Source organism: Neophocaena asiaeorientalis, unplaced genomic scaffold, assembly GCF_003031525.2.
Source record: "Neophocaena asiaeorientalis asiaeorientalis breed wild unplaced genomic scaffold, Neophocaena_asiaeorientalis_V1.1 scaffold230, whole genome shotgun sequence".
NCBI lineage: Eukaryota > Metazoa > Chordata > Mammalia > Artiodactyla > Phocoenidae > Neophocaena > Neophocaena asiaeorientalis.
The window spans coordinates 302,282-315,171 of record NW_020175186.1 but is presented as its reverse complement, the minus strand read 5'-3'; the positions used below and the strand labels follow the sequence as shown (position 1 = coordinate 315,171).

Sequence of the window (12,890 nt, the reverse complement as noted above, 5' to 3'; positions counted from 1 at the left end):
GATGCGTACAAGCAGGCTCACAGCAGCACTGTGGGAACAGCTGACGACCTAAGTGTCCATTAACAGTCAGATGGGTAGACTGCAAGCTCTGACATTCCACCTCCGCGCCACCCAACGGATGCGTTTCACAGGGTAGAGCGAGAGCAAGTCTCAAAAGGATATCTGCAGCACAATTCCATTCCAACAGAAACTTCGGAAGCAGGGCAAAATGAAATATTTTGTTTAGGGTTGCATGTATATGTGGTAAAACTCTACAAAACAAAGAATTCTCCCAAGTCTGGGCAGTGGTTTCCAACCTTGACTGAACAACAGTACCCATTCCAGAGCTTTTAAAAAAGATCTGATGCCAGGGTCTCCATCCCAGACTGGTGAAACCAGCATCTTTGGGGTGCAGTTGTGGGAGGCATGGGTGTTTTTTTTAAGCTTTATGAGTGGGCAGCGTAGGGGGTTCTCACGTCAGGCCAGGGTTGAGAGCTGCTGTTGTCTAGGATAGGAGAAGGGATGCTTCTGTTTTGTGCCGAGTGGTGGTTAGGTGGGTGTCATCTTAGAGTTATTCTTTAAATCACAGAGTTGTTTTATGCACTCTATATGTTTCATATATTTCACGGTTTTTTAAAGTGAAAGATCTAACATCTTCACTTAAATGAGTAGTCAAATACATAGAGACAGATGACAGAATGGTGGCAACTGGGGCTGGGAGGGGTGGGGGAGGGGGAGTGGGTGTTTAATGGGGAGAGTTTCAGTTTGGGAAGATGAGAAAGTTCTGGAGGTGGATGGTGGTGACAGCTGCACGACACTGTGAATGTCCTTAATGCCTCTGAAATGTACACTTAAAAATGGTTAAGATGGTAAATTTTATTAGGTGTATTTTACCACAATTTTTTTTTTAAAACCTAACATTTTCTCTCAGCTAGAATTGGGCCAGAAACAGCCAAATATAAAGACCACATACTGAACTCAGCAGAAACCACGGTCCATGATAAACATTTTCTTTCTCAGCAAATCCTGAAAACGATACTATGAGGGTAGGTACTTTTATTATCTCAGGTCCAGAGAGGTGAAGTCATTTGCCCAACACCACACAGCAAGTGGCCTTGGGATGTGATCTTAAGTTTGTCCAACTACAGAGGATCTTACACTGTGGCCTTCTGCGTGTTGAGCACTGACCTCACTCTCCTCGGGCCTGACTGCAGCCCATCCGCCCTCCAACCCCCACTGCTTTCCAGCAGGAACAGAAGGACTATTGGTAGTGGAGCCCCAGGCAATGCAGGGTCCTGGAGAAATAAGAGGGCAAAGGTGCCAGAAGCTTGATGGGTGGGTCCCTGGGCCTGGCACCTGGGAGGTAGAGACAATGCAGGTGGAGGTGCAGGGGCAGCTGGGCAGCCTGGGAGGGGGTCAGGTGGAGGCGGCGGAGGAGGGCTTCATCCAGGACCTGGGGTGGGAGAGACATGTCAGCATTCAGCCAGGTGAGCTCTAAGCAAAATGGGAGTGAGGCAAGTACTTCCTCCTCCCTCTGCGTCCGTGTTCTGCACACCTCTCTACACGTACACACGTACACACTCAAACACACACACTACGGGCAGAGACCAGCAAGGGGGTCACCGAATCAGTTTCCTGGGCATTCAGCGAAACTACATTCCCCAGCCCCTCCTGCAGGTCGGTGAGGCCGTGTGATTGAGCCCCACTGAATGCCACAGGAGTGTGGGCATGTATCCCGCTTCCGGATCTGGCCCGAGAGAACCTCCCCCGTGAACCTGCCCTGTCTCCTCCTCCGCTGGCTGGATAGCAGCAGCCTGGGTCCCTGAGTGACCCATGCTTGGAGCAAGCCCATCTCTACCCTACCGCCATTAATTGGACTTAACACGGAAGGAAGTTATTGTGTTAAGGCTCTGGTACTTGAGGTTATTGTTAGAGCAGACAGAGTTACCCAAATAGACACACACAACCTCTTTTACCCCTTATATCAAAAAGAATGGCAGACTTAGAAGGGCCTTTAGAAATCAGCCAGTTCGACTTCCTTATTGAACAGATGGGCAGAAAGAGACCCAAGAGAGGGGGTTTCATTTGCTCAGGGCCACAGAGCAAGACAGGGCTACAGGGAGCTATGGAAGCCCAAGCTGCATAGCTAATGTCTGGAGATGCTCTCCACCCCCACCCCCAGCCCACCCCAAAAGGTAGCCAGCAGGTGGGCTTGGGTACCTGTCTTTGGGGCCTGGTGCTCTCAGCAGGCAGCAGAAAGCGCTGGCCCAGAACAGTGGCCACACGGGCAGAGTACATGTGGTCCCCGAGCAGAGGGCAGAGCTGTAGTGCCATGTGCGCCTGTAGCTGGCTGGGAAATGCTAGAAGACAAGAGAGACAGGACAGATGGCAGGCAGCGGCTCTTTCTGTCCACCGGTATTGCCCCTCCCCTTCCCTCTGGGGAGATGCCACCCCCATTCTCAGATGGTGTGGTTTCAGAGAGGTGAATGCTATCACCCCTGCCAGTGGAGAGGGGCACATGACCAGGTCGGGACAGTCAGAGCTGTCAGTCCACCAGCCCTGTGGGATTCGTCCATGAAGAGGGGCAACCCTGAATTTACTGTGATGCTACTGGGAATGAAGAACGCTCTTTCCCGCTGGGGTGTGAGGCTGGGGCTGCTGGAGCGCCTGCCATCTCTGCCCCCACAGGGGAGCCTGTGGGAGGAAGAAGCCAGCGGGCAGGAGGCGAAAAGAAAGTGAGAAACAGCTTCCTGATGTGTCCTCCGAGCCTCCGGATGCAGCCAGGCCTGAACTTTGAGTTACCTGAGCCAATAACTTCCCCTTTTAGATTACACCAACTTGAACTGGTTTTGGGGAAACTTAAATCGTACAAAATTGTTCACATAAGTAAACTTATTAATCCTCCTGACAACCCTATAAGGTGGGTTCTATCATCATGCCCACCTTATAGACAGGAAAACCGAAGCTCAAAAAGAAGTGACTGGCCCACCGTAAGCTGGGATTCAAACCCAGGAGCTGTCCTCTGCTTTCACGTCTGGCAATATGCTGGACTGGATAATCTAAAAATCCACTTCTTATAAACCACTTAGAAACACTGGAAAACTTTAATGATCATCCTTCTAAATACACAGCTGGGCACAGAGGAAAGTAAGGTTCCCCCAGACGAAGATACAAAAGGAAAACAAATCCAGAGCACAGTGAAGCCAACATTTCACCTATTCTAGGGTACTGCCAATCTTGGGATGCAGGGGGCTTGGGTTTAAGTAGCTACAAGGGGCCAGGGGTGAGGTCTTGGTGCCCAAATGAAATCAGAGAGGCTACATCTTCACTGACAGGATGGACGAGGAGAAAAAGCCAGCCGCCAAGGAAGGGAGATGAGAACCTTAGGTCTGGATGAGGGGAAGAAAAAAGAATTCACAACCGTGAATTGCTGCTATGAATTGAGCTGCTCTCACACAGGTTTGGGGCTCTAATACCACGTGCATGAACTGTGAACTTCCAACTGAGACATTAATATTTAGGTCCTGAAGCAGTGACATGGGGCACTCAGCAGACGCAAAGGCAGAACCTCTCCTGAAGTCACCACCTCCAATGAGGCAATAAAGGATTTCCACTGATAAAAGCCCAGCTTAACCTGAATTCACAATCCTGAATCACAGAACAAGAAGGAAACAATGCACCAAGGGGAGAGAGTCTGCAGGAAACACAACAGGATTAGACCCTCAGATTCTCTCAGACAATGGAATTATAGAAACACAACATAAATATGTTTTAAATGACTAAAGACAAAAAAGAACAAGTAATATGAGAAAAAAACAGATACCTTATTTTTTGGAAGGCCATTTGTATTTGTAAAAGAACCAACTAGAACTTCTAGAAGTGAAAAATACAATCAATGGGTAGGATAAACTGGCAGGTTAGATCCAGTGGAAGAGAAAATTACTCAACTGGAAGGTAGATCTAAAGATTACCCAGAAAGCAGCAGAGATAAAGACATGAAAAATGTGAAAGAAAAGTTGAGACACAGCAGTAGAATGAGAAAGTCAGACGTCTATCAGGCATTCAAAAGGAAGGACGCAAGAGGCACATTTGAAAAGGGAACTTTCCAGGATGGATGAAAGAGATTAATCTTCAGACTCAGGAAACACAGTGAATCCCAAGCAAGATAAATAAAACTAAACCCACACACCTGGATTCACCATAGTGAAACTACAGAACATGAAAGGTAAAGAGAAGACGTTGAGATCGATAACGAAGAGAAAAAACAGGTGAGCTGCAGAGCGGTGACCATCAGACTGATAGGAGAAGCACTGCCCCTCCAGGTGGAGCTGGTCACATAACATCCTTACAGTCCATCAAAGGCTCCCCAGGCTGCCACTAAAACTACCACCACCCTCCCACCTCCTGCCTCCTCCAGCCAAATACCATTTGTCAAGTCTGGCTGGGGCTCCAGACCCACCTGTCAGTGGCTGCAGCTGGACCAGGGCACAGCCAGAGCCCATGGCCACCACACGGAAGTAGCTGAGGGTCCTCTTGACACCTTCCAAGATGTCCTTTCGGGATGGGGACTTCACTGGAACTACCTGTGGTGGCAGCCCCCAAGAATGAACAAGCCTCACGCACACCTGGGAACTACCCGCAGACTCTCCTTGCTCCCAACAGACTCAGGACAGGGCCACAGTATAGGCAGTCATCACTCGCCTGTATTAGGGGTCTGGAGGGCCAGTCACCCCACGTCTATACCCTGTAGGGGTAATATGTCTGGAAGGACCCCTCCTCTTCCCCACCTAGACCCTGACTCACAAGATTGACCCCATCAATGTGTTCCAGTTTCAGAGCTGCTTGGATCTTCCCCTCAGAAGTAGCTGGGATCCCATCAGTGACAGCACTGAGACAGAGGCAAGAGGAAGTCACGCAGTGGCTTTTGCTGGGACCTGTGCATTGCCCTGGGAGCCTCCCAGCCCCTCTCACCAGTAGGTGACTGTGGGTCTCCTGGCTCTCTGCGAGTGAGTGAAGAACTTCTGGAGGCGGCTTGCTGTCTGGGGACAACTGGAGAGGAGTACAAGCCCAGAGGTTTCCCTGGAGGAAGGAGACAAATCACAAAAGTTAAAATCCCCTGGGCTCACCCACACAAAAAGGAGACCCCGGACTTTCATGGCGTTTCAGTGGTTAAGACTCTGCACTTCCAGTGCTGGAGGTGCGGGTTCAATACCTGGTTGGGGAACTAAGATCCTGTATGCCGCTTGGCACAGCCAAAAAAAAAAAAAAAAAGAGACCCCTAGAAAAGAACACCTGACCTTCCTAAGACCAAACAGCAACATCAGGACTATAACCCAGACCTCCTCTTGAGAAACAAGTAAGTCTTCCCTGTGTTTGATAAGAGTACATTGCTTAAATGTGTTCCTCATTTTGCTCTGGCTCCCAGGGAGCTCAGAGCCAAACATCATAACAATTACCACCAACTGTTGAGTGTCTACCATGTGCTAGGCACTGTACTAGGAACTTTATATATATTAGCCATTAAATAATTAAATTCCCCACAAGCAAGCCCATGAGTTTGTGGAACTGCAGAAACATTTCATCTCAAGCACCGTCTCTAATAGATGGCAATTAGAGGAAAGAATATCACAGATCAGTTGACAATACCTGCCATGAATACGGAATTAGAGAAGTGACTGCACACTGAGCATAGATATTATTAGCTCTATTTTATGATTAAAGAAACTGAGGCTCAGTGATAGCTAAGATCACAGTTTATGCATAAGGATTTGAACCCAGATCTATCCACTTCCTCCTCCTTTTCCTTGTATCCTACCTCTGTAATCCCAAACCAGCCCAAGGAAAATGTCTCAGTTTATTCCCAAGTAGTTATGCCCCCACCGCAGATGGATGCCTGTCCTTCTACCTTCCTCTCACCCCCACCACTTACTTCTCAGATGCTCGGACAACCTGGAGCTCCCGCTCCCCGAGCCCCAGGGACTGGCTCAGCTCCGGGAGCACTGAGAGCAACGTCAGCTCTCCTGGTTTTCCTGGGGGAAAAAAAGGAAGAGTACAAGTTGCTCCCAGAGGCAACTTTATCCCACCTTTCCTTTCTCTTCACTATTTCGTCCCCTCAGAGACATCAAAACCACTTTCATTGCATCTCTTTCCCCTGCCCATACCTGTCACTGGCAGGCCCTGTGGCTTGTTCAATGTCACCAGAGGTCCTGAAACGTATAATACATAAACATCATCAACAGCAAATGCAGTTTACAAAGCACTTTCTCAGTTCATATAATCATGTGGTCCCAGTACAACTCTCATACATGAGTTATCATCCTGAACTTTCTGAACCTTGCATATGCTAAGCTGGCTGCCTGCCACGTCAGGGCCTTTGCACTTGCTGTTTCCTCTCTCTCAGATTTTCACGTGGCTGCTTCCTTCATGTCATCGTGGCTCAAATGTCACCATCATAAAGAGGCCCGAGTGTCCAATCTAATGTCTGCTCCCTTCCTGCAGTTCCTCATCATCGCTGTTTTATTCATAGCACTGATCACTAGTAAGTACCTTTTTCATTTATTTTCTGGTTAATCAATTTCTCCTGCTGAAATGTTGGCTTCCTGAAGGCAGAAACCATATTTATTTTGTTCAGCACTATATAGCCATGTCTAGAACAGTGCCTGGAACATAGCCTATGCTCAATAAACAGCTGAGAAAATTTAAAAATCACCGGAGACTGAGGCTCAGAGAAATTATTCTTCCAAAGCCACACAGCAAGCTGATTACAGAGCCCACATATGGCTCCGAAGCCTGTGTTTTGCCCCTCAATAAACACTTTATTACAGCAATTTCCTTTACAAAGAGCCTACTAGTGCAAAGCTCTCTAGTTATTTACACTTTCCCACCCCACAGCCCTATCCCCATGATGCTGAGGCACAGAGAGATTATGTGTCTGGTCCCAGCTCCTATGGCTAGTGGGAGGCAGAACCAGGATTTGATCCCACAGGCTTTAGTAGGGAACCCAGCCAGATGCTCAGAAGGCTCAGGTGAAGACTCCTCCCCTTCTGGGTCTCCCTGCAGCTGTCCCTCCCACCCCTCACCTTTCTGATCCACCACAGCTGCCCTCAGCACATCAACCAGCTCCTCCCTACTGACGTTCTCTGGCCGCAGCAGCCCCGAGAAAGGCTGGTCATCCAGGGGCCCCGACCGTTTGCTGGAGCCTCGACGTTGCTGCTGATGCCTGGAAAATGTTAGGTAAGCAACAGGAGAATCATTGCCGCCCGTTCTTATCTCCACACACCTCTTCCTAAATGCTGTGGCTTCCTACTAATGCTTCAGAAAGCCTGGGTTGAGTTCCCCGAAATGTTAGGTTCGACTGGCCCCACTGTACAGAAGAGAGAACTGAGGCTCAGAGAGGTCTACTGACCAGTTTAGGGTCACACAGCAGAGCTGGATTAGAACCCATATCTGCCTAACTCCAGATCCCGCACACACCCTCCCCCGGCCCCAACCTCCCTCCTACACAAAGGAGGGCGGGGGTTTCTAATCACCGGGCCTCGGTGCCAAAACTTGAGGCTGTGCGCGCTGCGCGGACCCCCGGACCCCGCCGCCAGCCACCCCAGACCTGGCCCAAAACACGACAGCCGCCCATCTCCGGAGCGAGGACAGTGCGCATGTGTCCGGAAGGGCTCCCCGGAGATGCCCCACAGCAAGCTGATTGGTCAGATTGACTGTCAATCGGAATAGCGAGGCTCAGATCTGTGAGAAGGCGGAGCTTTGCCTTTGCCAAGGAACGAGGTGAAGAAATTGTCGTCTGTGCTTTTGGGGAAAGCGAGGCATGGAGCAGAGGAGGAATTTACTGGGGGTCAGAGGACCTGTCTTAGGACAAAGCCAGGTTTTCTGATCATCATTGCAATTCTTAGGAGTCTTCTGACTTCAAAAAAAAAACCCGCCAGGGCTTCCCTGGTGGCGCAGTGGTTGAGAGTCCGCCTGCCGATGCAGGGGACACGGGTTCGTGCCCCCCCGGGAAGATCCCACATGCCGCGGAGCGGCTGGGCCCGTGAGCCATGGCCGCTGAGCCTGCGCGTCCGGAGCCTGTGCTCCGCAACGGGAGAGGCCACAGCAGTGAGAGGCCCGCGTACCGCAAAAAAAAAAAAAAAAAAAAAAAAAACCGCCATTGCGCACAATTTTGTAAGGCAACTTGGAAAAAAAAAAAATTCCACACTCGTTGGTACAGTGAACTTGCTTTGAAGAACACAGCCTGGTGCAAAATCCAAAAGGAAAAAAAGGCCAGAAGCAGAAAGACGTTCACTGCACCACTATTTATAAAAGTAAAACCAAAACAAATCTCAAAACCGGAAACAAATTGTCCTTTGATTAGATCTATAAAGGAAATAAATCTTATTAATCACCCATTCATCATTTTTTGAATGCTAACTCTACGCAAGGCCTTGGCATCTGTGAACTGCAAACATTAACAAGACTCGGCCCCAACCACAAGAAGTTCACCTTTAAGATCACAGCAGCACAACCCACCTTGGCGAAAAGCTGTGGAGATGCTGAGAGAGCGAAGAGTGAGGAGCCCAGGAGCCCGCTGAAATCTGAGAAAGCTCCCCAGCAGGGGTTGTGACTGACAGACTGGGAAGATTTCAGAAATTCACCTGGAGGGAAAGGTGTGGGTGGGAGGAGAGGGCGCGGGCAACAGAAAAAGAAGACGGTAAGTGCAAAAAAAGCAAAAAGCAAAATGGGCTCTATCCTGTAATTACAACTGTGGAAAAGTTACATGCAACCTGTGTATTATTTTGTTTACTAAAAGCACTATAACTTTCAATTCATTGTTTGCATTAGTGAAAGACTGCAGATAAACCAACATCTGTCAACAGAGGAATGGCTAAATTAATTGTAGCACATACACATGCAGCCATTAATTGAAGAATGTGTGGGGGTCTACATGTGGTAATGTGAATCAATCTCCAGAATATATTAAATCGAAAAACAACAAAGTGAAGAACAGTGTGACTAGAATATATGTGACTAGAATACGTGCATGCGTGTGATTTACATATATTATATGTAATATATGTAAATATAAATATATTTAAATATTTCTGCATTTCTGAAAGGACATACACAAATGAGATGTTGGTTGCTTCCAGAAAAGGAATCAGAAGTGAGAACGTGAATAATTATTTTTACCCTTTAGAACTGCTTAACTTTTTAACCTCATTGATATATCTCTTCTTCGGACACTTCTGGAGCCCTAGTTTAAAAATATAGGCCAGACCCAAAAAAAAAAAAACAAAAAAAAGGGATTTCCCTGGTGGTCCAGTGGTTAAGACTCGTGCTTCTCGGTGCTTTGTGACCGCCTGGAGGGGTGGGATAGGGAGGGTGGGAGGGAGGGAGATGCAAGAGGGAAGAGATATGGGAACATATGTATATGTATAACTGATTCACTTTGTTATAAAGCAGAAACAAAAAATAAAATACTCATCAAAAAAAAAGACTCGTGCTTCTACTGCAGGGGGTGCGGGTTCGATCCCTGGTTGGGGAACTAAGATCCTGCATGCTGCATGGCGTGGCCAAAAAAAAAAACTAAGCCAGATATAAAAGACTATGGTTCATAAAATTTTTTAAAAATAATGAAAATAAGTAGAAATAAAATTTTTAAAAGACTGTGATTTTAGTTACATGACATTTTAGAAAAGTCGGTGGTTGACAAGGGCTGGAGTGGTTGAGGGAATGAGAATTGACTAGAAAGGGGAAGAAGGGAAATATTTGGTGTACTGGAACTAGTGGTTACATATCTGTATAAATTTGCCAAACCTTATTGAACTATATACCTTAAAAGGGTAGATTTTATTGTATGTAAATTATACCTCAGTAAACTTAATTGGTTTTAATTCAAAGATTTAAATAGTCAATTTAAAAAGATATTTATTTATTTATTTATTTATTTATTTGGTCGTGCTGGGTCTTAGTTGCAGCACGCAGGATCTTTTAGTTGCAGCATGTGGGATCCAGTTCCCTGACCAGGGATCTAACCTGGGCCCCCTGCATTGGGAGCGCGGAGTCTTAACCACTGGACCACCGGGGAAGTCCCAAAAGTCAATTTTTAAATGTGCACAAATTCAGACAGGACTGGCAAGAAATTTAGCAAGAATGCAAGTAATTTCATCTTGTTTTAGGCTTGGACATTACTGTGCTGTGTCCTAAGGCCCCATGGTATTTTGGAACCCCTCTTCTGAAAGGTGAGTTCATAATTTGCAGCTTGAGCAAAGACGGAAAGGCGGAGGCCGAGGAGCAGGACACAGCCTACCTTACCGACAGCAGACTTCACCACTGGCCACGCTTGGCCCCAGGAAGGGCCATTCCCCCACTTGGACTGGCCCCTGGCCCTGCCAAGGCTTGAGCTCCCTTGCTCTTTGGAATTTTCCCTCCACACGCCCCAGCCTCAGCAAAGCCTGCCCTCTCCTGTTCACTGCCCACAGCTGGTGTGACTCCATTAATCTCCAGGCTTCCAGAAGAAAAGGAAGAAACCTAATTATCCCTAGGCTGGGAGGGCTCGGTGCCAAGAGACAATGATCAGCCACTCAAGACTCACATGTGAAACTCAGAATATCAGGAGGAAGGCAAGTTGGGACAAATTCCAAGTTTCAACCACCCCAGCCCGACTCAGTTTATGACTAACTTCACAAGAAGAGCAAGTAGGCCACAGCCTCAGCAAGAGTTGAATGGGAATAGCTTCTGTGCTGATGTAAACATCATGCCTTCATACCAGAAGGCCTACCCCATGGACCCAGGACAGCACTGAGCCAGGCCTCCAACCATAGCTGCAAGAGCAGGAAAGCCCAGAATGGAAATGTTCCTTGCTAGCTCTGGCAGCTGCTTCCACACATGGTTGCAGGGTATGGGTCAGCTGCCAGAAATAACCCTCCAGACTTTAACTTTGGTAACATAGGCCTTTGTCTTAGTATTTAATAAACCCAAGTAGCCTTTATAATTAGTCAGAAATGATACATATTTGAATCTGAGAGGCACAGACCAAAGCACAGTCTCCTACAAACCTAGCCTTTCATGCTTGTCTTGTTTGAGTTGCTTGATATTGAAAAATGCCAGCTCACACTGATGAACTAATACTTTGTGGCTACCTAACGGCTCATTTCGAAATCCTAAGATTAAGAGTTCTGAACACGAAAGGAGGGCTGTCTAGCAAGCTAGGGAAGGCTTCGAAGGAGAGTTGCATTACAGCTTGACTAGTACTTTCCCACCTACACACTTAAAAGGTTGTACTAAAATGTGACATTGAGAAACTGGAAGAGTGCCTTAATCCCATAATCCCTATTAATGCCCTTCTTTTTTTTTCTTTTAAATTGAGGTATAGTTGATTTACAGTGTTGTGTTAGTTTCTGGTGTACAGCAAAGTGATTCAGTTATACATATATATATATTCTTTTTCAGATTCTTTTCCATTGTAGGTTATTACAAGATATTGAATATAGTTCCCTGCGCTATACAGTAGGACCTTGTTTACTTTTTTTTTGCGGTACGCGGGCCTCTCACTGCTGTGGCCTCTCCCGTTGCGGAGCACAGTCTCTGGACGCGCAGGCCCAGCGGCCATGGCTCACGGGCCCAGCCGCTCCACGGCATGTGGGATCCTCCCAGACCGGGGCACAAACCCGTGTCCCCTGCATCGGCAGGCAGACTCTCAACCACTGCGCCACCAGGGAAGCCCCCCCCCTATTTTATATATAGTAGTGTGTATCTGTTAATCCCAAGCTCCTAATTTGTCCCCTTCTCCGCCTTCCCCTTCGGTAACCATAAGTTTGTTTTCTATGTCTGTGGGTCTGTTTCTGTTTTCTAAATAAGTTCATTTATATCATGTTTTTAGATTCCACATAGAAGTGATATCATATGATATTTGTTTTTCTCTGACTTGCTTCACTTTTTATGATCATCTCTAGGTCCATCCATGTTGCTGCAAATGGCATTATTTCATTCTTTTTTATGGCTGAGTACTAGTCCATTGTATATATGTACCACATCTTCTTCACCCATTCATCTGTTGATGGACACTTAAGTTGCTTCCATATCTTGGCTATTGTAAGTAGTGCTGCTATGAGCATTGGGGGGCACATTTCTTTTTGAATTAGAGTTTTTGTCTTTTCCAGATATATGGCCAGAAGTGGGATTGCTGGATCATATAGCAGCTTTATTTTTAGTTTTTTAGGGACCCCCATACTGTTCTCCATAGTGGCTGCACAATTTCCATTCCCACCAACAGTGTAGGAGGGTTCCTTTTTCTCCACACCCTCTCTAGCATTTATTATTTGTAGACTTTTTGATGATGGCCATTCTGACTGGTGTGACGTGATACCTCATTGTAGTTTTGATTTGCACTTCTCTAATAATTAGCAATGTTGAGCATCTTTTCATGTGCCTACTGGCCATCTATATGTCTTCTTTGGAGAGATGTCTATTTAGGTCTTCTGCCCATTTTTTGATTGGGTTCTTTGCTTTTTTTGATATTGAGCTATATAAGCTGTTTTTATATTTTGGAAATTAAGCCCTTGTCAGTTGCATCTTTTGCAAATATTTTCTCCCACTCTGGAGGTTGTCTTTTCATTTTGTTTATGGTTTCCTTTGCTGTGCAAAAGCTTTTGAGTTTATTTAGGTTGCATTTGTTTATTTTTGCTTTTATTTCCATTATTCTAGGAGACAGATCCAAAATAAATATTGCTGCGATTTATGTCAAAGAATGTTCTGCCTCTGTTCTCCTCTAGGAGTTTTATAGTATCCAGTCTTACATTTAGGTCTTTAATTCATTTTGAGTTTACTTTCGTATATGGTAGTAGAGAATGTTCTAATTTCATTCTTTTACATGGAGCTGTCCAGTTTTCCCAGCACCACTTATTGAAGAGACTGTCTTTTCTCCA

At 46.6% G+C, this 12,890-nt stretch overlaps 1 protein-coding gene across 2 annotated transcripts; it reads right to left on the bottom strand.

The window, feature by feature from the left end:
• Positions 1-835: 835 nt before the first annotated feature.
• On the bottom strand, positions 836-7,921 carry RPUSD3 (RNA pseudouridine synthase D3). 2 transcript variants are annotated; one of them, XM_024764602.1, is made up of 9 exons: positions 7,509-7,918; positions 7,059-7,198; positions 6,141-6,185; positions 5,909-6,008; positions 4,951-5,058; positions 4,783-4,867; positions 4,439-4,562; positions 2,200-2,339; positions 836-1,432 (listed from the first exon to the last, which is right to left on the bottom strand). In XM_024764602.1, exons 1-9 carry the CDS (start codon positions 7,631-7,633, stop codon positions 1,241-1,243), a joined length of 1,059 nt encoding a protein of 352 aa, XP_024620370.1. In that variant the 5' UTR covers positions 7,634-7,918; the 3' UTR covers positions 836-1,240. The 2 variants fall into 2 exon arrangements, with proteins under 2 accessions (XP_024620370.1, XP_024620371.1); XM_024764603.1 differs by lacking the exon at positions 2,200-2,339 and having other exon boundaries at positions 1,294-1,432; positions 7,509-7,921.
• Between the last annotated feature and the right edge of the window lie 4,969 nt (positions 7,922-12,890).